This window comes from Pan paniscus, chromosome 20 (assembly GCF_029289425.2).
Source record: "Pan paniscus chromosome 20, NHGRI_mPanPan1-v2.0_pri, whole genome shotgun sequence".
Taxonomy (NCBI): domain Eukaryota; kingdom Metazoa; phylum Chordata; class Mammalia; order Primates; family Hominidae; genus Pan; species Pan paniscus.
In genome coordinates this window covers 25,905,035-25,932,870 of record NC_073269.2, presented here as the reverse complement: position 1 = coordinate 25,932,870, position 27,836 = coordinate 25,905,035, and the positions used below count along the sequence as shown (strand labels likewise).

The 27,836-nt window shown below is 37.2% G+C and overlaps 1 protein-coding gene and 1 pseudogene across 1 annotated transcript in view; both read left to right on the top strand.

Annotated features, from left to right (window-relative positions):
- Positions 1-8,335, top strand: part of ZNF708 (zinc finger protein 708) — a 42,743-nt gene extending 34,408 nt beyond the window's left edge. Inside the window, exon 4 of the mRNA XM_008955518.5 lies at positions 4,764-8,335. Coding sequence (XP_008953766.3) covers positions 4,764-6,229 — 1,466 coding nt within the window. The 3' untranslated portion in view covers positions 6,230-8,335. The remainder of the gene's footprint in view (positions 1-4,763) is intronic.
- Positions 8,336-22,553: 14,218 nt separating this feature from the next.
- LOC129394785 (cytochrome c oxidase assembly protein COX16 homolog, mitochondrial-like) lies at positions 22,554-26,874 on the top strand (annotated as a pseudogene).
- Positions 26,875-27,836: the final 962 nt, after the last annotated feature.

Here is a 27,836-nt window from a genome sequence, read left to right as displayed (position 1 = left end):
AGCCTCTCCAAGTGCTGGGATTACAGGCATGAGCCACTGCGCCTCACCTACAAGATTTTAAAATATTTAGTTTATTCATATTAATTATATTTATATTAGTATGCAACATATGCTAAAATGTTTTTATCTTGCAAAGCTAAATCTGTTTTTTTGTGTGTGTGTATGAGACAGAGTCTCACTCTGTCACCCAGGCTGGAGTGCAGTGGTGCAATCTCGCCTCACTGCAACCTCTGCCTCCCAGGTTCAAGCAGTTCTCTGCCTTAGCCTCCCAAGTGGCTGGGATTACAGGCACCTGCCACCATGCCTGGCTAATTTTTGTATTTTTAGTAGAGACGGGGTTTCACCATCTTGGCCAGGCTGGCCTTGAACTCCTGACCTCGTGATCCACCTGCCTCGGCCCCCTAAAGTGCTTGGAGTACAGCACTGCCTGGCCGTAAAGCTAAATCTTAATATACATTAAACAACTACCAATTATTCCCATTTCATCTCACTTTTCAAACACCATTGTTGCTCTGTTTCAGAGTGTAACTGTTAGACATATCATACAATCTCTGTCTTTATGTGACTGGCTCGTTTCATTTTGACTAATGTTAAGATTTATCTTTATAGTTGTTATAATATTTTCTGCTTTTTGCAAACTGAGTGATATTCCAGTGTTTTTATATTTCAAATTATATTTACTAAATGATTTTGTAACAGAAATTTGCATTGCTTTTACCTATTGGCTTTCAGTAACAGTGCTGCAGTAATTATGGGTAAGCAAATGACTCTTTATATGACCATATATGTGAAAGTTCATGTGCTGGATTCTATTTTATTAGTCTACTTTCTTATCTTTATATTCACACAAAATTGTTTTTTATTATGTAGCTTTGTCATGTATTTTGAAGTAAAGAACTGTGATACCTCTAACATTGTTCCTTTTTTTTTGAAGATTGTTGAGTATAGTCTCTTGAGATTCCATATACTTTTGGGGTTGCTGTTTCTATTTCTTCAGAAGTGCAATAAGAAATTTGAAAGACATTACATTAAATCTCTAGATTACATTGAGCAGCATGGACATCTACACAATATTAATTATTTCAACCTTTGAACAACAGCATGCTCAAAAGTGTGTTGTTCAATTTCTATATATTTGTGAATTTTTCCGTTTTTTAAATTATTGTTTTATAATCTCATTCCATTTTGGTCACAGAAAGTAATTCATAAAATTTCAGTTTTAAAAAATTTGTTAAGAATTTTTTTTGGCCTAACAGATGGTCCTTTCAAGGAGAATGTTGTATGAGCTATTGGGAAGGGTGTGTATCCTGATGTTCAGCTCTCTATACCTCTGTTAGAAATAATTGTTCCATACTGATTTCAAGTTTTCTATTCCCTTACTAATATTCCATCTTGTTTTATTTTTATTAAGAAAATGGGGTCTTGATATATTCTACTATAATTATATTGCTCTCTGTGTGTTTCTTCAATTCCGTCAATATTTGTTTTATATATTTGAAACCCTCATGTGAGATGTGCATGCGTACACACACACACACACACACACACACACACTAGTCATTGGTTCCCAGTAAATGAATCTACTATTGTTCAGTGTCCTTTTTTCTCTTTTCAGAGTTTTGACTTAAAGTACATGTTGTTAAATATGACACTTTTTGACTTAAGATGTAGCTTGTGTAATATTATTTTGACCTCTTCTTCTCTCATTTGGTTAATATTTACATAAAATTTCTACTTTCATCTTGCTACTTTCAGTCTTTTTTTTATCATTAGATTTCAACTGACTCTTGTAAAAAGGCAAATGAATCTTGGTATTTGAAAGATTTTAATAAATCATTTTGTTGAAAATTTTGTCTCTAGATTGAAAAGTTAATTTTATATATAAATAATTTTCTGAAAGAGTAACTAATGTAATTTTATTAATTCTATTGTTTAATTCTTGTATCTTTGTCCCTCATTTTCCCTCTTTCTGTCTTCTTTTGTGTCCTTTGGTTTTTGTATTAATATGCTTTCACTTCTTTCTTATTTTCTTTTGTGTATCTATACAGATATTTTCTTTATGGTACCTTGGGAATTACATAAAAACTTTAAAAAATAAAACAATTTTAATGTAGTAAAAATTAACCTTATTTGCACCACAGTTGCTTGAATCCAGGAAACGTAGGTTGCAGTGAGCTGAGATCATGCCAGCCTGGGCGACAGAGTGAGACTCCATCTGAAAGACAAAAATATATATATATATTAACCTTATTTGCATACAAAAATTCTTTCTCATTACATCTGCTCTCTACTTTGTTATTGATGTTGCTAATTATGTACATATATATTTTTTAAATTTTTATTTATTCATTTTTTTTGAGAGACAGTCTCTCTCTGTCACCCAGGCTGGATTATAATGGTGCAATCTCGGCTCACTGCAACCTCCACCTTTCAGGTTAAAGCGATTCTCCTGCCTCAGCCTCCCAAGTAGCTGGGATTACAGTTGCCCACCACCACGCCCAGCTAATTTTTATATATTTAGTTGAGATGGGGTTTCACCATGTTGGCCAGGCTGGTCCTGAACTCTTGACCTCAGGTGATCTGCCCTCCTCAGCCTCCCAAAGTGCTGGGATTGCAGGCATGAGCCACCATGCCTGGCCACTAATTATTTACTTTTATGTTACATTAAAAGATGTTTATAATCATTTCTATGCTTTTATCTTTTAAATTTTAGAGAATAATTAATAATGTTTTCTGCATCATTATTAAAATGCTAAGGAATTCTGTTTTTGTGTATGTAAATATCGTTCCCAGAAAGTTATGTATTTTTGTATGATTATGTGTTTTCCTGCATCATGTTATTTTCAGTGGGATGAACTCCTTTCAGCATCTTTGGTATGTAGGGCATATGCAGTGCCAATATACTTTTTCAGGATTAGGTTATTTTGGAAGGTCTTTCCTTTATTCAGTTGGACAGTTCTTTTTAATTTATTTATTTATTTATTTATTTTGAGAAGGAGTTTCACTCTTGTTGCCCAAGCTTGAGTGCAATGGCATGATCTTGGCTCACTGCAATCTCCGCCTCCCAGGTCCAACCGATTCTCCTGCCTCAGCCTCTTGAGTAGCTGGGATTACAGGGGCATGTGACCACACCTGGCTAATTTTTTGTATTTTTAGTAGAAACGGGGTTTCACCATATTAGGTAGACTGGTTTCGAACTTCTGACCTCAGGTGATCCGCCCGCCTCGGCCTTCCAAAGTGCTGGGATTACAGGCATGAGCCACTGTGCCCGGCCAGTTCTTTTTAGTTGTATTATTTTCACTTGACAACTGTTGTTGTTTTTTTTTTCCCAGGACTTTTGACTATATCACCCAGTTCTCTTCAGGCCTTCCAATTTTTTTTGAAAATTTACTGGTTATCTCATAAGACATTTTTATAAATGATAGATTACTCTATCTTGCAGTTCCCAAGATTCTCTTCTTGTCTGTGACATTTTTATCTTCCTAATTTATGTTTTTTGATATTTTTAATATTTTTATTGTTATCTTCATTTTTCTGAACTTCAGTAGTTGTCTGTGTTCCTGTTTCATTCACTGTGTAGTTAATTTATTTTAAATTTAAAAAACGTATACATCTTTATATTCCTATGGTTGCTTCTGAAAGTTTAGTAATGTTTTTGATGGGGTCATCCTACCCTAATATTTTGTGTACATTAATCTTTGATTGAGATTTAGATATTAAAAACAAGCTACCTGTCACAATCTTTTTTTTTTGAGATGGAGTTTTGCTCTTGTTGCCCAGACTGGAGTGCAATGGCATGATGTCAGCTCACCACAACCTCTGCCTCCCGAGTTCAAGCAATTCTCCTGCCTCAGCCTCCCGAGTAGCTGGGATTACAGGCATGTGCCACCATGCCCAGCTAATTTTGTATTTTTAGTAGAGACGGGGTTTCTCCATGTTGGTCAGGCTGGTCTTGAACTCCCAACCTCAGGTGATTCGCCCGCCTTGGCCTCCCAAAGTTCTGGGATTACAGCTGTCAGCTACTGTGCCTGGCCCTGTCACAATCTTTATAATGTAGCTTAGGCCTGGGATAGTCTGAAACCAGTTGTCTTGGCTACAGATTTTGGGAGTCTCTCAGACGTTTTCTTAGATTGTGTCTTGTCTGAAATTTTGTGGGCTTTTTAAGTTAAAGAAGTATGTTAGCGTTTTTTTTCTAAATAGTCAGTAATCACTTGCTAAACCTGTTTCCTGTATGTGGTACTGCAGTCTCTGCTGCTGTAGCACTTAACTTTGGTCTCAGCAGACTCAAACTGTCATTCCAAAGTATACCACCATTTCTTTTAGCACTTTATGTCATGGGAGATAGAAACCAGTGTCTGAAAAGGCCCCTAAGAGCCAGAAATAAAGATGTATGTGACACTACTTTTTTTAGTCTTTTAAAAAAGAAACCAGGAGTTGGCAATTTACTTCTGAAGGCACTATGATATATTGGGCAGCAGAAAAAGGTGTGTTGGGTAAATGTAACAGACTTTTCTTTTTTCTCCTATGTGGCTCTTTGCATTGTCATCACCTGGGGCACTGCACACACTTTACTTATTTATAAATTTGTTACAAACGTATTTTGGTCAGAATGTTTTTGTTACATTTATATGTCTATAAAGGATTTAGGATCTGTGGTATTTTGCTATGTCATCTTGCTTATATAGTTGGTATAAGTTAGATTTGTAAATGATATTAATCTGAGTTGAGTAAATGGAATAATTTGTTATTTTTATTTCTTTCAGCTATGTGTTCTCATTTTGCCAAAGACCTTAGGCCAGAGCAATATATAAAAAATTCTTTCCAACAAGCGATACTGAGAAGATATGGAAAATGTGGATATCAGAAAGGCTGTAAAAGTGTGGATGAGCATAAGTTGCACAAAGGAGGTCATAAGGGACTTAACCGGTGTGTGACAACTACCCAGAGCAAAATAGTTCAGTATGATAAATATGTGAAAGTCTTTCATAAATATTCAAATACAAAGAGACATAAGATAAGACATACTGGAAAAAATCCTTTCAAATGTAAAGAATGTGGCAAATCATTTTGCATGCTTTCACAACTAACTCAACATGAGATAATTCATACTGGAGAAAAACCCTACAAATGTGAAGAATGTGGCAAAGCTTTTAAAAAGTCCTCAAACCTTACTAATCATAAGATAATTCATACTGGAGAGAAACCCTACAAATGTGAAGAATGTGGAAAAGCTTTTAACCAGTCCTCAACTCTTACTAGACATAAGATAATTCATACTGGAGAGAAACTCTACAAATGTGAAGAATGTGGAAAAGCTTTTAACCGGTCCTCAAACCTTACTAAACATAAGATAGTTCATACTGGAGAGAAACCCTACAAATGTGAAGAATGTGGCAAAGCTTTTAAACAGTCCTCAAACCTTACTAATCACAAGAAAATTCATACTGGAGAGAAACCCTACAAATGTGGAGAATGTGGCAAAGCCTTTACCCTATCTTCACACCTTACTACACATAAGAGAATTCATACTGGTGAGAAACCCTACAAATGTGAAGAATGTGGCAAAGCTTTTAGTGTATTCTCAACCCTTACTAAACATAGGATAATTCATACTGAAGAGAAACCCTACAAATGTGAAGAATGTGGCAAAGCTTTTAACCGGTCCTCACACCTTACTAATCATAAGGTAATTCATACTGGAGAGAAACCCTACAAATGTGAAGAATGTGGTAAAGCCTTTACCAAGTCCTCAACTCTTACTTATCATAAGGTAATTCATACTGGAAAGAAACCCTACAAATGTGAAGAATGTGGTAAAGCTTTTAGTATATTCTCAATCCTTACTAAACATAAAGTAATTCATACAGAAGAGAAACCCTACAAATGTGAAGAATGTGGCAAAACTTTTAACTACTCCTCAAACTTTACTAATCATAAAAAAATTCATACTGGAGAGAAACCCTATAAATGTGAAGAATGTGGAAAAAGCTTTATTCTGTCCTCTCATCTTACTACACATAAGATAATTCATACTGGAGAGAAACCCTACAAATGTAAAGAATGTGGCAAAGCTTTTAACCAGTCCTCAACCCTTATGAAACATAAGATAATTCATACTGGAGAGAAACCCTACAAATGTGAAGAATGTGGCAAAGCCTTTAACCAATCCCCAAACCTTACTAAACATAAGAGAATTCATACCAAAGAGAAACCCTACAAATGTAAATAATGTGTCAAACCCTTTAATGTATTTTCACCTTTTATTAAAACACAAGATAATTCATACTGGAGAGGAATCCTACAAATGTGATAAATGTGGCAAAGCCTTTAACCGGCTCTTAATCCTTATGAAACAAAAGATAATTCATACCAGAGAGAAACCCTACAAATGTAAAGAATGTGGCAAAGCATTTAACTGGTCCCTAAATCTTACTAAACATAAAAAAAACTTACACTGGAGAGAAACTACAAAGCTGGAAGACATCACAGTAATTTTGACAACACCTCAAACTTTTCTAAACATAAATCATACTGGTGAGGAACTTTAAAAATGCGAAAAGTGTGACAAAACCTTTAAATGATTGTCACACTTGATTGTAGGTAAGATAATTCTTACTAGAAAAACTCTTACAAGTGTGAAGAATGTGGCAAAATTTTTAATGAATACTCACACCTTATTGCCAGGAAAGCATTTATACTTGAGAAAAATTGTACCAATATAAAGACTGTGAAAAAGCCATTAATGTCTGCTCACATCTTACTCAACATCAGAGAGTACTTAATAAAAGTATTATAAATTTAATTACTCTCAAAAAATCTTTCAGAAAATATAAGCTTTTAAATTACAGTATTTATTTTGAAGACAAACATTACAAATAAAAGAGGGTTGTAGTACCTTTACTTGTATCACAGATCTTATTGTACACATTTTGTACTAGAGAAAACCCTGAAGCAGTTGCTTCAACTTTGTTCAACATCAGGGAATTCAGATTGGAGAAAAACCCTGCAAATGTAATAAATTTGAAAAAAAAGTTTTCCAAAACTACAACTTAGACAGCACCAGAGGGTTCATACTGAGATATATTTTTGCAGATGCAGTATATATTTAAAACATTTAATTCAAAATTAAGTCTATGTAAATATCAGAGAATTCACAGTAGAAATATCTAAGGTAGGGCCGGGCATGGTGGCTCACACCTGTAGTACCAGCACTTTGGGAGGCTGAGGTGGGCAGATCATGAGGTCAACAGATTGAGACCATCCTGGTCAACATGATAAAACCCTGTCTCTACTAAAAATACAAAAATTAGCTGGGCCTGGTGGCACATGCCTGTAGTCTCAGCTACTTGGGAGGCTGAGGCAGGAGAATCACTTGAATCCAGGAGCCAGAGGTTGTAGAGAGCTGAGATTGCACCGCTGCACTCCAGCCTGGCGACAGAGTGAGACTCCATCTCAAAAACAAATAAACTAAGGTATGGACGCTTCAGACATTACACTATATCAAAGTGCTGACTGTAAAAAATGATCCCAAACTAACGGTAGATAAATTTATTTGTACATAACTTTAAAAGGAGTCGAAGATTTTTTGGAAGTTTGTAATTACATTCAAAGTATACTTTTTTTGTTTGTTTTCCTTGAGACAGTCTCTCTGTCATCCAGGCTGGAGTGCAGTGGCACAATCTCAGCTCACTGCAACCTCTGCCTCCTGGGTTCAAGCAATTCTCCTGCCTTAGCCTACTGAGTAGCTGAGATTACAGGTGCACACCACCACGTCTGGCTGACTTTTGTATTTTTAGTAGGGATGAGGTTTCACCATATTGGTCAGGCTAGTCTTGAACTCCTGACCTCATGATCTGCCCAGCTTGGCTTCCCAAAGTGCTGTGATTACAGGCTTAAGCCACCGCGCCTGGCCCAAAGTGTACTTTTTTCCTTGAAAAGAAGTACAGATTTTTTAAAAAGCTAATAATGCTGTAATTCAACTCTCAAATTACTTGATGCTATTTCTTCATTTCTATTGTATTGACATGTGAAAGCATGTGATCAGTTGTCACAGCATCAAAGATAGGAGAGTTTCTTTTTTTTTAGGTGGGCATTATTTATGGCCTTTTCTTTGGAAGAGTAAGGACATTAAAATATAACATGCATGATGAAAATCTAAGTGGAGACGATATTTGTGGTTAACTTATGATATTGAGTGGTGCATGAGGTAGGTGTTTAGAGTAATATTCTTTTGCATTATAGTAAGAACATTTAAGTTTTGTTAAAAAATTGGTAGTACATGATTTTACTACTTGTACTTTTATGTAATAAAATGCAGTACATTTTAAAATTTTCAGATTGTGTGAACTTAATTGTTTAATTATACATTTTTTAACATGTTAATTCTATTGTGCATTCAATGAAGCATTATTATGCCACTAACTGAAACCTATCCCATTTACTCAAAGGTGTAGGTAAATGACAGTAAGAATATACTATTTGGTAACATAATCAACTAACATCTCTGGTAATCTCCTTTGCCAGTGGCTTTCAACTGCAAATAAGTTAAAAAAATTGTTTCTGTAGGTTAAATTTTTATTCTTTTTTCTTGTTTATATCTGTTTAATTTTTTTTTTTTTTTTTTTTTTTTGAGACAGAGTTTCACTGTGTCCCCCAGGCTGGAGTGCAGTGGCGCAATCTCAGCTCACTGCAAGCTCCGCCTCCCGCATTCACACCATTCTCCTGCCTCAGCCTCCCGAGTAGCTGGGACTACAGGCGCCCACCAACACGCCCAGCTAATTTTTTGTGTTTTTAGTAGAGACGGGGTTTCACCGTGTTAGCCAGGAGGGTCTCGATCTCCTGACCTCGTGATCCGCCCATCTCGGCCTCCCAAAGTGCTGGGATTACAGGCGTGAGCCACCGCGCCTGGCCTAGATTTTTATACAAAGTGTAGCAAATACAAAATTTGCTAGAAAATATATTTTAGAAATTAAAATTTTAGGAGTTCTAATGGTAAGTAAAGAATTTTAAATTTAATTTTCTATAGTGTAGTGTAACTTACATTTCTATGCAGAATCTTCTACTTTAAGTGTGAATGTTAAACGTGGCAAAATAATAAAGTGACCTCTGTGAATTTGAAATTTGAGATAATATTTCTTTTCCATACTGATATTACAATTTGAAGAAATTTTCAGTTCATATAATTTTTTTTCAGTGGGTGAAGTTCAGTCTACAGTTTTTTTTTTTTGTTGTTTTTGAGACAGAGTTTTGCTCTGTTGCCAGGCTGGAGTGCAGTGGCCCAACCTTGGCTCACTGCAACCTCTGCCTCCCAGGTTCAAGCGATTCTCCTGCCTCAGCCTTCCAAGTAGCTAAGATTACAGGCGTGCGCCACCACACCCAGCTAATTTTTGTATTTTTAGTAGAGACCAGGGTTTCACCATATTGGGCAGGCTGATCTCAAACTGCTCACCTCATGATCCACCTGCCTCAGCTTCCCAAAATGCTCAGATAACAGGCATGAGGCACCGCACGTGGCGCAATCTACAGTTTTTATTCTGAGTCATCTAAGTATAGCCAACTCCTTGGTCATTTTCTCTGAAGAATTTTGGAAATTTTGGCAACTTGTGGATGAAAACATTTTCTATTATTTTGCATGCAAGCTTGTTTACTGTGTTCACAGTCATGGGACAATAAACATCACCTGCCCGTTTACTGTCTATGATACCATTACCATCAGCACCATAAACTCCAGGTGCCCCAAGCTTAGAAGCCCTAAACTACATTGGCTCCTCTCATACACTGTGCTGTGTCCAGAACATGCTGTTAAATATCGGAGTACCTATGGTTGTGTTGTGGCTGAAAAATAATGCGAAAAAAACAGCACAAAAACTATATATTTTGGATACCATTCAGCCAAGTTAATGACAAAGACACAATATTTGAAACATTGTTATCCTTCTATAATGTTTTAAAAATACATTTCTTAACTGGACAGATGAAATGTGTGTTCTGTAAAGCATGATGATTTGAAGTATATATACATTGTCAAATGCTAAATTCTAGGTAATTAATGCTTTACCTCACATAGTTAACATTTTTGTGGTGAGAGCCTGTAATATCCTCTTACCATTTTTCAAAAATACAATACTCTATTATGAACTGTAGTCAGTGCTGTACAAACAATATCTTGACCTTATTCCTCCAACTTAACTATAATTATGTATTCATTGATAGACATCTTTCCAAACCATTCTTTTTTCTAAATATCTTGGCATCTTGTGGTCACCATTTTACTCTCTACTTCAATGAGATTTGTTATTTATACTTTAAGTGTAGGTGAAATCGTGAAATACTAATCTTTCTGTGCCTGGCTTATTTCAACTAATATCCTCTAGGTCAATCCATGTGGTCAAAAATAATAGAATTTTTTTTTAGAAGTGAAGAGTATTCCACTAGATATATCTACCACATTGTCTTTATTTACTTATTAGGTGTTGAGTGTTGCGAACAACATAGAAGTGCAAATGTTCCTTCATTGTGATTTTATTCATTTTGGATGTATATTTAATAGTGCAATTGCTGTATTATATGGTAGTTTGATTTTAAATTTTTTTGAAAAATCTCTTTTGTTTTCCAAAATGGCTGTCCTCATTTACACTCATACCAATAGTGTACAAGCATTCCCTTTTCTTCACATCTTTATCAACACTTATTTCTTTTTACTAAGAGTCATTCTATCAAAAGTGAGTATATATCTCACAGTTATTTTGGCTTGGCTTTCAATAATAATAATTGACATTGAGAATTTTTTGTGTATCTGTTGGATCCATGTATGTCTTTTGAAAAATAAGCATTTTACTCATTTTTAATAGTTGTTTTTTGTGATATAGTCATTTGAATTTTTATGTTTTTGATATTAACCCCTTGTCACATGTATGATTTGCACATATTTTCTCTCATTTCTTAGTTGTCACATCCTGTTGATTTCATCAGATTCTGTGCAGCAGCTTTTTAATTTGAAGTAATCTGAGTCATCTATTTTTCCTTTGCTTTCCTGGGGTTTGAGTTTAAATCATAAAGTCACTGCCAGCCGGGTGTGGTGATTCATGCCTGCAATCCCAGCATTTTGGGAGGCCAAAGCAGGTGGATCACTTGAGGCCAGTTTGAGACCAGCCTGGCCAACATGGTGAAACCCCGTCTCTACTAAAAATACAAAAATTAGCCAGACTTGATGGCACACACCTGTAGTCCCAGCTACTTGGGAGGCTGAGGCAGGAGAATTGCTTGAACCCGGGAGATGGAGGTTGCAGTGAGCTGAGGTTGCACCAATGCACTCCAGCCTGTGCAAAAGAACGAGACTCCATCTAAAAAAAAAAAAGTTACTGCCTAGACCAACGTTATGGGTCTTTTACTCTACTTTTGTGTATTAGTTTCATTGCAGTTTCAAGCATTACATGAAAGTTTCTAATTTATTTTGAGTTGATTTTTATATATGGTGTCAAATGAGGGTCTCATTGCTTTGCATGTGGCTGTAAAGTTTCTCAGCACCATTTATTGAAGATACTGTCCTTTCTCTGAGAAATTGTCACCTATATTTAAAATTAGATAGCTGTAAATACATAGATATATTTCTGGTTTCTTTGTGTTCATTTTTATTCCAATATACTGCTTTGGTTACTATAGCTTTGTAGTATATTTCAAAGTAAGGTTGTGTGATACCTTCAGCCTTTCTTTTTTGCTTGATTGCTCTGGGTATTTGGGGTCTTTTGTGGTACCATATTAATTTTAAATACATTTAAAAACATTTTATGAAGTCACTGGTATTTTGATACAGGTTACATTGTATCTGTAGATTATTTTGTTTGACACACATATTTAACAATATTAATAGTACCAGTTCAGGAATGAGTAATATTTTCCATTTGTGTATTACTTAATTTTTTACTTTAATGTTCTTTAGATTATAACATAAGGTGTTTCACCTTTTTACTTAAATTTATTTCAAAGTATAGTTACTGAAGTTATTGTAGCTGGGATTCTTTTTAAATTTCATTTTGAGATAGTTAATTGTTAGTGTATAGAAATGCTACTGACTTTCATATGTTGATTTGTATTCTGCAAATTTAATAAATTTGTTTATTAGTTCTAGTAGTTCTAGTAAAGTCTTAGGTTTTCTGTACTTAAGATTATATCATCTGCAAATTTATTAAATTTGTTTATTAGTTCTAGTAGTTCTAGTAAAGTCTTAGGCTTTTCTGTACTTAAGATTATATCATCTGCAAATTCATTAAATTTGTTTATTAGTTCTAGTAGTTCTAGTAAAGTCTTAGGCTTTTCTGTACTTAAGATTATATCATCTGCAAACAGAAATAATTTAATTTCTTTTCTTCCAATCTGCCTATCTTTGCTTTTATCTTATAATTTCTCTTTTTGGACATTTAGTATTATGTTTAGTTAAGAATGTGGAAAGTGGGCATCTGCTCAGGAGTGGTGGCTCATGCCTGTATTCCCAGCACTTTGGGAAGCCAAGGCAGGTGGATCACCTGAGGTCAGGAGTTCGAGACCAGCTTGGCCAACATGGTGAAACCCAGTCTTACTAAAAATACAAAAATTAACTAGATATGGTGGCAGGTGCATGTAATCCCAGCTACTTGGGAGGCAGAGGGAGGTGAATCAGTTGAACCTGGGAGGCAGAGGTTGCAATGAGCTGTGATTGTGCCACTGCACTCCAGTCTGGGTGATAAGAGTGAGACTCTGTCAAAAAAAAAAAAAGAAGAAAGAACAAGAAAGAAAGAAAAGGAAGGAAGGAGAGAGAGAAAGAAGAAAGAAAAGGAGAGAAGGAAAGGAAGGAAGGAAGGAAGAAAGAAAGAAAAAGGAAGAAAGAGGGCATCCCTGTCTTGTTCTAGGTCTTAGAGTAAGAGCTTACATTTCACTGTTTAATATGTTGTTAGCTGGGCATTTTTTTCTATACATGGCATTTATTGGCTTGAGATGCATTTGTCCTATACTAATTATTTTTTAGAGATTATCATGAGGGAATGTTGAATTTTGTCAAACTTTTTTTTTTTTTGAATGGAGTTTCACTCTTGTCGTCCAGGCTGGAGTGCACTGGCATGATGTCGGCTCACTGCAACCTCTGCCTCCCAGGTTCAAGCAATTCTCCTGCCTCAGCCTCCCAAGTAGCTGGGATTACAAGTGTGAGCTACCATGCCCGGCTAATTTTTGTATTTTTAGTAGAGACAGGGTTTCACCACGTTGGCCAGGCTGGTCTCGAACTCCTGACCTCAGGTGACCCGCCCGCCTCAACCTCCCAAAGTGCTGGGATTACAGGTGTGAGCCACTGCGCCCAGCCAAATTTTGTCAAGCTTTTATTCTGCATCTATTTAAATGTTAGAGTTGTGATATCACAACTAATTTCACATAAATAGTAAACATCCTCAGAGACTACTGTGTACATCTCTATGCATGCAAACTAAAAAATTTAGAGAAAATAGATAAACTCCTGGATACATCCAGCTTCTCAGTATTGAACCAGAAAGAAACAGAAGTCTTGAACAGAGCAACAATGTATAAAGTATATAATAAGATTGAATTACTAATAAAACAAGCTACCAACCATAGAAAGCCCTGGATAAGATGAGTTCACAGCCACATTTTATCACATATACAAAGATAACCTGGTACTAATTCTACCGAGTGTGTTCCAAAAATCAAGGTGGAAGTCCTTCCTAAATTATTATTTGAAAACACTATTATCTTGGTAGTAAAACCTAGTGAAGACACAACAAAAAAGGAAAATTACAGGTCACTATTCTTGGTGAAAATTGAAACAAAAATTCATGAAGTACTAGCAAGTTGAGTTTATAAGCAAAGCAAAAAGGTATTTTGCCACAATCATGTAAACTTTATTGTATGAATGCAAAGATGTTTCATCATATACAAGTAAATAAGTGTGATTCACCATGTAAAGATAATTTTTAAAAAACGATTATCACATGCAGAAAAGGCATTCAAGAAAATCTAATATTCATTTATAAAAACATTCTCAACAAACTAAGCATTGAAGAAATATGCCTCAAAATAATAAGAGCCATCCATGACAAATCCTCAGCCAACATCATACTGAGCGGGCAAAACCTGGATGAGGTCTCCATCAGAATAAAAATAAGAAGGCCGGGTGTGGTTGGTCATGCCTGTAATCCCGGCTCTTTGGGAGGCTGAGGCGGGTGGATCACCTGAGGACAGGAGTTCAAGACCAGCCTGGCCAACAGGGTGAAACTGTCTGTACTAAAAATACAAAAAATTAGCCGGTCGTGCTGGTAGGCGTGTGTAATGCCAGCTACTCAGGAGGCTGAGGCAGGAGAATCACTTGAATGTGGGAGGCGGAGGTTGCGGTGAACTGAGATCATGCCATTGCAATCCAGCCTGGACAACAAGAGTGAGACTCCATCTCAAAAAAAATAAAAAGACAAGAGTATCCACTCTAAACACTTCTATTCAACATAGTCCTGAAAGTCGTAGCCACAGCAATTTAACAAGATAAAGCCACAAAATGTATTCAAATAGAAAAAGAGGAAGTCAAATTATCTTCACTGGTGATATAATTCTCTACCTGGGAAACTTCACCAAAAAATATTTCACCGAAAGATTTCTAAGCCTAAAGAATGACTTCAGCAAAGTCTCACCGTACAAAATCAACATACACAAATGAGTAGCATTTCTCTGCACCAATAATATTCAAGCTGAAAAAAAAAGAACATGGTTCTATTTACAATAGCTACAAAAAAAAATATGTACCTAGTAATACATTAAATCAAGGAGGTAAAATATCTCTACAACAAGAACTACAAAACTGCTGAAAAAAATTAGAGACAACACAAATAAGTAAAAAGGCACTCCACGCTCATGAATTTAAAGAATCAATATAATTAAAATGTCCGTGCTGCCTAAAGCAACTTACAGATTAAGTGCTATTTCTATCAAACTATAAATGCAACTTTTTATGGAATTAGAAAACTATTCTAAAAGGCATATGGAAGAATAAAACAGCCCATTTAGCCAAAGCGACATTAACAACAAAGCAGTCCTGGAGACCTCACATTACCTGGCTTGTACTACAAGCTACGGTAATCCATATTACATGGGTTGCTACAAAAATACACATGTAGACCAATAGAAAGAAGAGAAAGCCCTGAAATAAGTTTACATTTCTACACCCAACTTTTTTCTGACAAAGTCAACAGAAGTAAACAAGGAAAAACTCTCTATCCAACAAATGGTAGTGGGAAAACTGGTTAATCATATGTAGAAGGAGAAAATTGAAACTGTACCTCTCACCATATAAAAAATATAATTCAAGATAGATTAAAAACTTAACTGTGAAACTTAAAGCTATACAAATCGTAGAACGCCAAAAAAGTACTCTTCTAGTCACTGGCCTCTGGAAAGGATTTATGACTAACACCATAAAAGTGAATGCAACAAAAATAAAAGTGAAAAATTAACACCTAATTAAACTAAAAAACTTCTGCACACCAAAGAAAACTATTGACAAATATGCGGACAACCTAGAGTATGGAATAAACCATTTTCAAACTTCATACAAGAAAAAGTTAATATTTAATTCATATATATTATGTATATAATATATAAATTAATTTAATGGTTAGAATACTATAAAAATTTAATAAGGAAATACACAAATGATCTGACTAGACACTTCTCAAAAAAAGACATGAGAGCTGCCAATAAACATGCAAAAAATTGCTCAACATCCCTAATCATCAGAGACATGTAAATCAAAATGACAATGTGATGCCATTTCACAGCAGTTAGAATGGCTGTTATTAAAAAGTAAAAATATTGCAGATGTTGAAGTTGTGGAGAAAAGGGAATGTTTATATACTGTTGGTTGAAATGCAATTTAATGCAGCCCTTGTGAAATGCAGTTTGGAGATTTCTTAACCAAAAATAGAATTGCCGTTTGACCCATCAGTCTCATTACTGGGTGTATACCAAAAGAAGAATAAATTATTTATTTGTTTATTTGTTTATTTTTGAGATGGAGTCTTGCTCTGTCTCCCCGGCTGGAGTGCAGTGGCACGATCTGGACTCACTTCAGTCTCTGCCTGCTGGGTTCAAGCAATTCTCCTGCCTCAGCCTCTTGAGTAGCTGGGGCTACAGGCATGTGTCACCATGCCCGGCTAATTTTTTGTATTTTTAGTAGAGACGGGGTTTCATCATGGTGGCCAGGCTGGTCTTCAACTCTTGACCTCGTGATCCACCCGCCTGGGCTTCCCAAAGTGCTGGGACTACAGGCGTGAGCCACTGTGCCCGGCCTGAGAATAAATTATTTTACCCAAAAGACTCCTTGCACTCACATGTTTTTTGCAGCACTATTCACAGTAGCAAAGACATAGAATTAAACTAGGTAGCCATGAATCTTAAATTGGATATAAAAAAAAAACTTAGATACTTGTACACCATGCAATACTATGCAGCCACAGGAGAGAGTGAAGTAATGTTCTTTGTAGCAACATGGCTGCAGAAGATGGCCATTCTCAGCAAATTAACAGAAAACTATTACATGTGCTTACTTACATGTGGGAGCTAAACATTGGGTGCATATGGAAACAAAGATGAAAACAATAAACACTGGGGATTCCAAAAAGAAGAAAGAAGGGAGAGAAGCAGTGAAAAACTACTTAACAGGTATGATGTACGCCACTTGGGTAATTGGATTATTAAGTGCCCAAACCTCAACATCATGCAGTATACCTGTGTTACAAATCTGCACACGTACCCTCAATCTGTAATAATAAAATGCTTTGTGGATAATGACATGTTACACTTCTCCCGTTCTGGCTTAATAGTTGGAATTAGGGGTGAAAGACTCAGTATTATGTTCCCTTTTGAAAGAGGGGTGAAAGTCTCTGTACCAGGTCACTTGACATTCTATAAGCTAACATCTCTGAAAGCTCTTGGCCTATAGCCCAAAAAGTGTTTTATTCCCAATTATGCAGCCAGAATAAGTGACTAATCTTTATGTTTTACTTATTAGCTGTACTTTAGACTACAGATTTAATTTGTTACTCTTTGGGGAAAAAATGGAAGTTGGTTTAATCATCTTTCTTTTTTATAATGAACCGTTTTTGAAAATGTGAGATTGTGAAAATCATGCTAAATTTCTGAATTAGGAAAAAAGATTTCTCTCAAATAAGCATAAATGTCTTATGACCATAGTTCAAGAATAACAAAATAGAGTGAGGGTTATTTAAGACCACCCTGCTGCAACCATTCTGTCACAACCATTCTGGTGAAGAAAGAATACTTTCCTCATTCTATTTTAGCGTTAATTTTTATTTGCCTTTATTATTTGCCATATAGAAATCTGTTCCTCAGGCCGGGCGTCGTGGCTCATGCCTGTAAGTTCAGCACTTTGGAAGGTCGAGGCAGGCGGATCACCTGAGGTCAGGAATTCGAGACCAGCCTGGCCAACATGATGCAACCCTGTCTCTGCTAAAAATACAAAGAAAATTAGCCAGGCATGGTGGCAGGTGCTTGTAATCCCAGCCACTCAGAAGGCTGAGGCAGGAGAATCGCTTGGACCTAGGAGGCAGAGGTTGCGGTCAGCCGACTCTGCGCCATTACCCTCCAGCCTGGGCAACAAGAGAAAAACTGCACCTCAAAAAAAAAAAAAAAAGTCTGTTCTTCAAGAAAAGATGCCAGGAATTTCAAGTTAATATGTTCAAACATATATTCTCCCTAGAAGGGTACTGGTGTGTTTGCAATCAAGGTGTAGGATTTCTGGCCTTCCTTGTTTTGCTGTGTTTGTGAGAAATAGGCAGAAGGTAAAGCTGAGTCAACCATGACATTTCTAGTTACTACAGCCACAGCACTTCAAATCTAGTGTTATGTCAAAAATTAGCCAGGCATAGTGGTGCTTGCCTGTAATCCCAGCTACTCAAGAGGCTGAGATGGGAGAATGGCTTGAACCCAGGAGGCGGAGGTTGCAGTGAGCTGAGATCATGCCATTGCACTCCAGCCTGGGCAACAGAGCAAGACTCCATCTCAAAAAAAAAAAAAAATTAGTGGCTCTTTTAAGTGATGAGACAGATATAATTGTTAGGCCGGGCACGGTGGCTCATGCCTATAATCCCAGCAGTTTGGGAAGCTGAGGCAGGTGGATTATGAGCTCAAGAGTTGGAGACCAGCCTGGCTAAGATAGTGAAACCCTGTCTCTACTAAAAACACAAAAATTAGCCGGCTGTGGTGGCACACACCTGTAGTCCCAGCCACTCAGGAGGCTGAGGCAGGAGAATCACTTGACTCCAGAGGCAGATGTTGCAGTGAGCCAAGATCGTGCCACTGCACTCCATCCCAGTGACAGAGGGAGACTCCGTCTCAAAAAAAAAAAAAAAAAAAAAAAAAAAAAAAGTTTTAAATTGGTAATGTGGAAATCAAGCTGTTGCTGTTTGATGGTAATATAATAGTATACCTAGAAAACATTAAAGACTCCTCTGAAAAGCTTCTATAACTGATAAATGAATTCAGCAAAGTTTCAGGATACAAAATCAATGTACACAAATCAGTAGCAATCCACAAATTCAATGCAATTTCCATCAAAATACCACCAATGTTCTTCACAGAAGTAGAAAAATCACTGATAAAATCCATATGGAACCAAAAAAGAGCTCACATAACCAAAGCAAAACTAAGCAAAAAGAACAAATCTGGAGGCATCGTGTTATCTGACTTCAAGGCATAATATATTCTATAAGGCCCTAGTCCCCAAAACAGCAGGATACTGGTATAAAAACAGGCACATAGGCCGGGCGCGGTGGCTCACGCCTGTAATCCCAGCACTTTGGGAGGCCGAGGCAGGTGGATCATGAGGTCATGAGATCGAGACCATCCTGGCTAAAACGGTGAAACCCCGTCTCTACTAAAAATACAAAAAATTAGCCGGGCGCGGTGGCAGGCGCCTGTAGTCCCAGCTACTCGGGACTGAGGCAGGACAATGGCGCGAACCTGGGAGGCGGAGCTTGCAGTGAGCTGAGATCGTGCCACTGCACTCCAGCCTGGGAGACAGAGCCGAGACTCCATCTCAAACAAACAAACAAACAAACAAAAAAAACCAGGCACGTAGATCAGTAGAACAGAATACAGAACGCAGAAATAAACCCAAATAGCCTACTCCTGAATGATATATATATATTTTTTGAAACAGAGTCTCACTCTATTGCCCAGGCTGGAGTGCAGTGGCATGATCTTGGCTCACTGCAACATCCACCTCTTAGGTTCAAGCAATTCAGCCTCCGAGTAGGTAGGATTACAGGAACAAGCCACCATGCCTGGCTAATTTTTGTATTTTTAGTAGAGATGGGGTTTCACTATTTTGGCAAGAATAGTCTCAAACTCCTGACCTCAAGTGATCTGCCCACCAAAGTGCTGGAATTATAGGAGTGAGTCACCGTGCCCAGCCTCCTGAATGAGCTTTGAATCAACAACAAAATTAAGATGGAAATTTAAAAACACTTTGATTTGAATGACAATAATGTCACAACTTACGAATACCTCTGGGATACAGGAAAAGTCGTGCTAAGAGAAAGTTGATAGCAATAAATGCCTACATCAAAAAGTCTAAAATAGCAAAAATAGACTACATAAGGTTACACCTCAAAAATCTAGAGAAGCAAAAACAAATCAAATCCAAATGCAGCAGCACAGAAAAAATAACAAAGAGAAAAACTAACTGAAATTGAAACAAAAAAATACAAGGAGATAAATGAAACAAAAAGCTGGTTGTTTACAAAGATGAACAAAATTGAAAGACCATTACTAGCAAGATTAACCAAAAAAAGCAGAGAGAAGATCTAAATAAGCTCAATTACAAACAAAATGGAAGATTTACAGACAATACCGCAGAAATACAAAAGATTTTGCTACCATGAATATATTTACATGTACAAATTAGAAAACCTAGAGAAGATGCATAAATTCCTGGAAATACACAATCCTTTTAGATTAAACCTGGAAGAAATAGAAACTCTGAACAGACCAATAAGAGGTAGTGAGATTGAAATAGTAATAAAAAATTGCCAACCAAATAAGTCCAGGAGTACATGAATTCACAGATATATTTTATCATCAGACATTCAAAGAAGAATTGATACCAATCTTACTGAAACTATTCCAAAAGATAAAAAGGGAATCTTCTCTAAATCATTCCATCAAGCCAATATCACCCTAATCCCCAAACCAGAAAAAGGCATGACAAAAAAACAAAAAAAAGTAAATATTTCTGATGAACATAGATGATAAAATTATCAGCAAATTCCTAGCTAACCAAATACAACAGCATATCAAAAAGATAATACACCATGATCAAGGGCATTTTATACCAGAAATGAAGGGATGGTTTAACATATGCAAGTAAATAAATGTGATATACCACATAAACAGAATTAAAAACAAAAATCACATGATTATCTCAATAGGCTCAGAAAAAAATCTGGCAGAATCCAGCATCACTTCAGCATTAAAACCCTTAGCAAAATTGGCACAGAGAGGACATAGCTTAAGGTAACAAAAGCCATTTATGACAAACCCACGGCCCACCTTATACTGAATGGGAAGAAGTTGAAAGCATTACCCCTGAGAGCTAGAACAAGACAAGGATGTTCACTTTCACCACTTCTATTCGACATAGTACTGGAATTCTTAGCCAGAGCATTCAAACAAGAGAAAGAAATAAAGGGCATCCAAATTGGAAAAGAGGAAGTCAAACTGTGACTGTTCACTGATGATGTGATTGTATACCTAAAAAACACTAAAGACTCATCCAAAAAGCCCCTAGATCTGATAAATGAATTCAGTGAAGTTTCAGGATACAAAATCAATGTACAAAATTCAGTAGCACTGCTATGCACAAATAGCAACCCAAACTAGGAATCATATCAAGAACTCAACCCCTCTTACAACAGCTGAAAAATAATAATAATAATAATTAGGAATATACTTAGCCAAGGAGGCAAACGATCTCTACAAGGTAAATAACAAAACACTTGAAATAAATTATAGATGACACAAACAAATGGAAACACATTTCATGCTCATGGATAAGTAGAGTGACTATTGTGAACTTGACCATGATGCCAAAAACAATCTACAAATTCCATGCAATTACCATAAAGATAGCATCATCATTCTTCACAGAACTAAAACAAAAAAAGACAATTATAAAATTCATATGGAACCACAAAAAGCCCGCATAGCCAAAACAAGACTAAGTAATAAGAACAAATCCGAAGGCATTACATTACCAACTTCAAACTATACCAAAAGGTGATAATTATCAAAACAGTATGGTACTGGTATAAAAATAGGCATGTAGAACAACAGAACAGAATTTCATACCCAGAAATGAACCCAAATACTTAAAGCCAACTAATTTTTGACACTGTTAACAAAAACAAAGTATGAAAAGGACACCCTAAGGCCGGGCGTGGTGGTTCATGCCTGTAATCCCAGCACTTCGGGAGGCCAAGGCAGGTGGATCACCTGAGGTCAGGAGTTTGAGACCAGCCTGGCCAACATGGTGAAACCTCGTCTTTAATAAAACTACAAAAATTAGCCAGGCACAGTGGCTTATGCCTGTAATCCCAGCCCTTTGGGAGACCGAGACAGGTGGATCACTTGAGGTTAGGAGTTCAAGACCAGCCTGACCAACATGGCGAAACCCAGTTTCTACTAATAATGCAAAAAAATTAGCCAGGCATGGTGGCACATGCCTGTAACCGCAGCTACTCAGGAGGCTGAAGCAGGAGCATCACTTGAACCCAGGAGGCAGAGGTTACAGTGAGCCAAGATTGTGCCATTGTACTCCAGCCTGGGCAACAAGAGCAAAACTCCGTTTAAAAAAAAAAAAGGACAGCCTGTTAAAGAAGTGGTGCTGAGATAGCTGGTAAGCACATGTAGAATAAGAAAATTGGGTCTTCATCTCTCATCCTATACAAAAATCAACTCAACATGGATCAAAGACTGAAATCTAAGACCTGAAACTATAAAAATTCTAGAAGATAACATCAGAAGAACACTTCTAGACATTTGCTTAGGCAAAGAGTTTGTAACCAGGAACCCTAAAGCAAATGCAAAAAAAAAAATCATAAATAAATGGGACTTACTAAACTGAAAAGCTTCTGCACAGCAAAAGAAGTAATCAGCAAAGAGAAAACCCACAGAGTAGAAAATATTTACAACCAATGCGTTCAACAAAGGACTGTTACCCAGAATCTACAAGGAACTTGAACAAATCAGCAAGAAAAAACAAACAAACAAACAAATAATCCCATGAAAATGTGGGCGAATGACACAAATAGACAATTCTCAAAAGAAGATATACAAATGGCCAGCAAACATATTTTTAAAATGCTTGGAAACCTATCAGTAAGGACCAAGCACCAAACAACCAAGGAAAGTTGGTGAGTCTTATCTTGATGAGAGCTTGGACTGCTGAGATTTGAGAATCTGCGTTGGGCCTGCTTGCAGTTCTAAACGGATGGAAGAGTTCAGTCATGTTTGCACCCGCAGTGATGCGTGCTTTGCGCAAGAATAAGACTCTCCACTACGAAGTCCCCATGTTGTTGCTAATTGTTGGAGTTTCTTTTGGTGTTCGTGAGTTTTTACAAATCTGACATGATGATGTGAAGATTAAAATTGATCCTGAGTTGGAAAAAAACTGAAAGCAAATAGTATCATTAGAATCAGAATATGAGAAAATAAAAGACTCCACTTTTGATGACTGGAAGAATATCCAAGGACCCAAGCCTTGGAAAGATCCTGACCTCCTCCAAGAAAGGAATCCAGAAATCCTTAAGACTAAGACAACCTGACTGTGCTGATTTTTTTGATTTTTTAAATAAAAGTGTCATCAACTGGATTTCCTAATACATACTCCTATCAAGTGGAAAGAAGATTCCAGGCTCATTGAAACCTGAATGTGGGTAACTTGTTGGCAGATAATCTTGATAAAATATCAAGTACAAGGCTGGGCACAGTGGCTCATGCCTGTAATCCCAGCATTTTGGGAGGCTGAGGCAGGTGGATCATGAGGTCATGAGTTCAAGACCAGTGTGGCCAGTATGTTGACACCCCATCTCTACTAAAAATACAAAAATTAGCCAGGCATGGTGGCACATGCCTGTATTCCCAGCTACTCAAGAGGCTGAGGCAGAAGAATCGCTTGAACCCAGGAGGCAGGGTTTACAGTGAACCAAGATCGTGCCACTGCACTCCATCCTGGATGACAGAGCGAGACTCTGTCTCAAAAACAAACAAAAAAGTCAAGTACAGGTTTTTATACTTCCCAATTATTCCATCTGCAGATGAAAGTAACAATACTGGACATATATATTTTACACCTTGAAATAAAAAATGTGAATACTGAAAAAAAATGCACAACATCACTAATTGTCAGGAAAATGCAGATTAAAATCACAATGTGATACCACCTTACTCCTGCAAGAATGGCCACAATTGAAACATCAAAAAACTAGATATTGCCATGGATGTGATGAAAATGGAGCATTTTAACACTACTGGTGGAAATGTAAACTAGTACAATCACTATGGAAAACAGCTGGGGATTTTCTTCTTCTTATTATTTTTTGAGATGGAGTCTCACTCTGTCACCCAGGCTGAGTGCAGTGGCATGATGTCAGCTCACTGCAGCCTCTGCCTTCCAAGTTCAAGTGATTCTCCTGCCTCAGCCTCCTCAGTAGCTTGGACTACAGGCACATGCCACCATGACTGGCTAATTTGTTTGTACTTTTAGTAGAGATAGGTTTTCACCATGTTGGCCAGGCTGGTCTCAAATTCCTGATTTCAGGTGATTTACCCACCTTGGCCTCCCAAAGTGTTGGGAATACAGGCTTGAGCCAGCACACCCAGCCAGGAGATTTTTTTAAAGAACTAAAAGTAGAACTACCATTTGATCCAGCAATCCCACTACTGGGCATTTACATGAAGAAAAAAGTCATTATATAAAAAAGACACTTGCACAGTCCTGTTTATAGCAAAACAATTTCCAATTGCAGAAATATGGAAGCACCCTAAATGCCCATCAACCATCAAGTGGATGAAGAAAATGGGATATGTATATACCATGTAATACTCAGCCATTAAAAAATGGAGTAATGGCATTCACAGCAACTTGAATGGATTAGAAGATCATTGTTCTAAGTGAAGTAACTCAGGAATAAAAATTCAATATCGTATGTTCTCATTTACAAGTGAGAGCTAAGCTATGGGGATTCCAAAGCGTGAGAATTATATAATGAACTCTGAGGACTTGAGGGGAAGAGCAGGAGGAGGGTGAGAGCTAAAAGACTACACATTGGGTACAGTATACACTGCTCAGTTGCTGGGTGCACCTAAATCTCAGGCATTACTGCTGAAGAACTTACCTATGTAGCCAAACAACACCTTTACCTCAAAAGCTCTTAGAATAATAATAACAACAATTTTAAAAAACCCACAGAAGTTTACGTTGCTATGCTTTGGCATTTTTTTAGAAAGGATTTCACTCTTTCACCCAGGATGGAGAGCAGTAGATTGATCATGGCTTACTGCAGCCTCAAGCTCCTGGGCTCAGGCCATCCTCTTACCTCAGCTTCCTGAATAGCAGGTAATACAGGCACTGGCCACCATGCCCAGCTAATTTTTCTTTTCTTTCTTTTTTTTTTTTTGAGACGGAGTCTCTGTCGCCCAGGCTGGAGTGCAGTGGCATGATCTCGACCCACTGCAAGCTCCGCCTCCTGGGTTCAAGCGATTCTTCTGCCTCAGCCTCCCGAGTAGCTGTGACTACAGGTGCCCACCACCACGCCCAGCAAACTTTTTGTATTTTTAGTAGAAACGGGGTTTCACCATGTTAGCTAAGATGGTCTCAATCTCCTGACTTTGTGATCCGCCTGTCTTAGCCTCTCAAAGTGCTGGGATTACACACTTGAGCCACTGTGCCCAACTGCTAATTTTTGTATATTGGGTAGACATGGGATTTTGCCATGTTGGTATCAAATTTCTGGGTTTAAACAGTCTTTGTTTCTTGGCCTCCCAAAATGCTGGGATTACAAGCGTGAGCCACCATGCCTGACTAGAATCTTATTTTTATATGATATAGAAAAGCTAAATATATTTAGATCTGTAAGTTAGCAGAAAGTTTGAAAAAAATATTTTATTAAAAATATAAAATGGTTTTACCTCCAGCTTAACTTTGTAACAATTCCAACCAAACGTGAAGTTTTCTTGCCAGAACTCAGAGGAGGGCGTGAATCCAATGTGCAGACTTGACAGGTGGAAAGGTGTAAAAGTCCTGCTTGCTCTCTTTGCCGGGAGGCTGGTAGCCTGGGGCAAGTTCTCAGCCCTGCTCACCCACTCCCTGAAAACTAACCTGGTGCTGTTGGGGGGAGAGGCATCATGGGAGCTAGACTGGCCTTTTGGGTTGTGTGGGAGTTGGGTGAGGCCTGTGACTGTCTGCTTTTTCCCACTTTCCTGACAACGTGCATCACCAGCAGAGGCAGCCATAATCCTCCTGGGAACATAACTCCATTGACCTGGGAACCACACCTCATCCCACCACAGCAGCCACTGCAAGCACCTCCAAAGGAGAGTCTCAGCTCAGACTTGCCTAACCCTGCCCCCACCTGATGGTCCTTCCCTACCCACTCTGGTAGTCAAAGACAAAATTCATATTCTCTTGAAAGTTCTAGGGTCCCGTCCAGTACCTGATCCTCCCTATACTACCACAGCTGATGCTCTCTTGAAGGTGCTACCTCTTGGCAGGAGGCCAACCAGCAAAAAACTAGTTCATTAAACAATTACAATTAAGGATGCCACAGAGTCAATTTCACTCCTCTGCAACTTCCACCACGCAGGTGCTGGTGTCCATGGCTGAGAGACCTGAAGATGATTCACATCACAGGACTCTGTGCAGACACCCTCAAATACCAGCCCAGAGAGTAATAGACCTGGGTCCAGAAGAGAAATAACAATCACTATAGTTCAGCTCTTAGGAAGCTACATCCCTAGAAAAAGGGTTAGGGTATTACATCGAGGGAGCACCCTGTGGGACAAAAGAATCTATACAGCAGCCTTAAGCCCCCAGATCTCCCCTCTCACACAGTCTACCCAAATGAGAAGGAACCAGAAAAACAATTCTGGTAATATGAAAAAACAATGTTCTTTAGCACCACCCAAAAATCATGCAAGTTTACCAGCAATGAATCCAAACCAAGAAGAAATCCATGTAGTGTCTAAAAAAAAATTTAGAAAGTAAATTATTAAACTAATCAAGTAGGTACCATAGAAATGTAAAGTCCAATTTATGGAAATCAATGAATAATACAAGATATGAGGGGAGAAATCTTCAGTGAAAAAAATAGAATAAATAAAAAACAATAACAACTTCAGGAAATAAAAACACACTTAGAGAAATGCAAAATGTACTGAAGAGTCTCAGTAATAGAGTTGAACAACTAGAAGAAAGAAATTCCGAGCTCAAAAACAAGATTTTTGAATTAACCCAATCGAACAAAGGCAAACAGAAAGAATAAAAAAATCAACAAAGCCTCCAAGAAGTTTGGAATTATGTTAAATTACCAAACCTAAAAATAATTTGCATTCCTCAGGAAGAAGAGAAATCTAAAAGTTCAGAAAGCATATTTGGGAAAGTAATTGAGGTAAACTTTTCTTTCTTGGCTAGAGACCTAGACATTCAAATACAAGAAGCTCAAAAACACCTGGGACATTCATTACAAAATGACCACTGCCTAGACAAATTGTTATCAGGTTATCTAAAGTCAAGGCAAAGGAAAGAATGTTAAGAGCTGTGAGGCAAAAGCACCAGGTAACCTAAAAATATACAAAATAAAAACCTATCAGATTAACAGCAAAAACCCTACAAGCAAGAAGGGATTGGGACCCTATTTTCAGCCTCCTTAAGCAAACCAACTATCAGTGAAGAACTTTGTATTCAGGAAAACTAAGCTTCATAATTGAAGGAAAAAATGTCTTTCCATACAAACAAATGCTGAGAGAATTCACCGCTACCAAGCCAGCACTACAAAAACTGCTAAAAGGAACTCTAAGAAGTCCTGGAAAAATATCAAAACAGGACCTCTTTAAAGCATAAATCTCACAGGGCCTATAAAATATGAATACAACAAAATGTTTTATAAAAACAAGGTATTCAAGCAACAAATAGCATGATAAATAAAACAGTACCTCACATCTCAATAGTAACATTGAATGTAAATGGCCTAAATGTTCCACTTGAAAGATATAGAATTGCAGAATAGATAAGAATTCACCAACCAAGTATCTTCTGCCTTCAAGAAACTCATCTAACACACTAGGGTTAAGGTAAAAATGTGAAAAAAAAAATCCATGCAAATGGATACCAAAAATGAGTAGAAGTAGCTATTCATATATCAGACAAACACACTTTAAAACAACAGCAGTTAAGAAAAGACAAAGTGGGATATTGTATAATGATAAAAACCCTGTCAAACAGAAAAATATTACAGTTCTAAATATATAAGCACCTAACACTGAAGTTCCCAAATCAGCATGTGAAACTTTCTCTAAGATAGACCATATGATAGGACACAAAACAACTCTTAATAAATTTAAGAAAATCAAAATTATATCAAGTAGTCTCTCAAACTACAGGGGGATAAAATCGAAAATCAACTCCAAAAGGAACCTTCAAAACCATGCAAATACATGAAAATTGAATAACCTGCTCCTGAGTGATCTTTGGGTCAACAATAAAATCAAGATGGAAATTTAAAAATTATTTG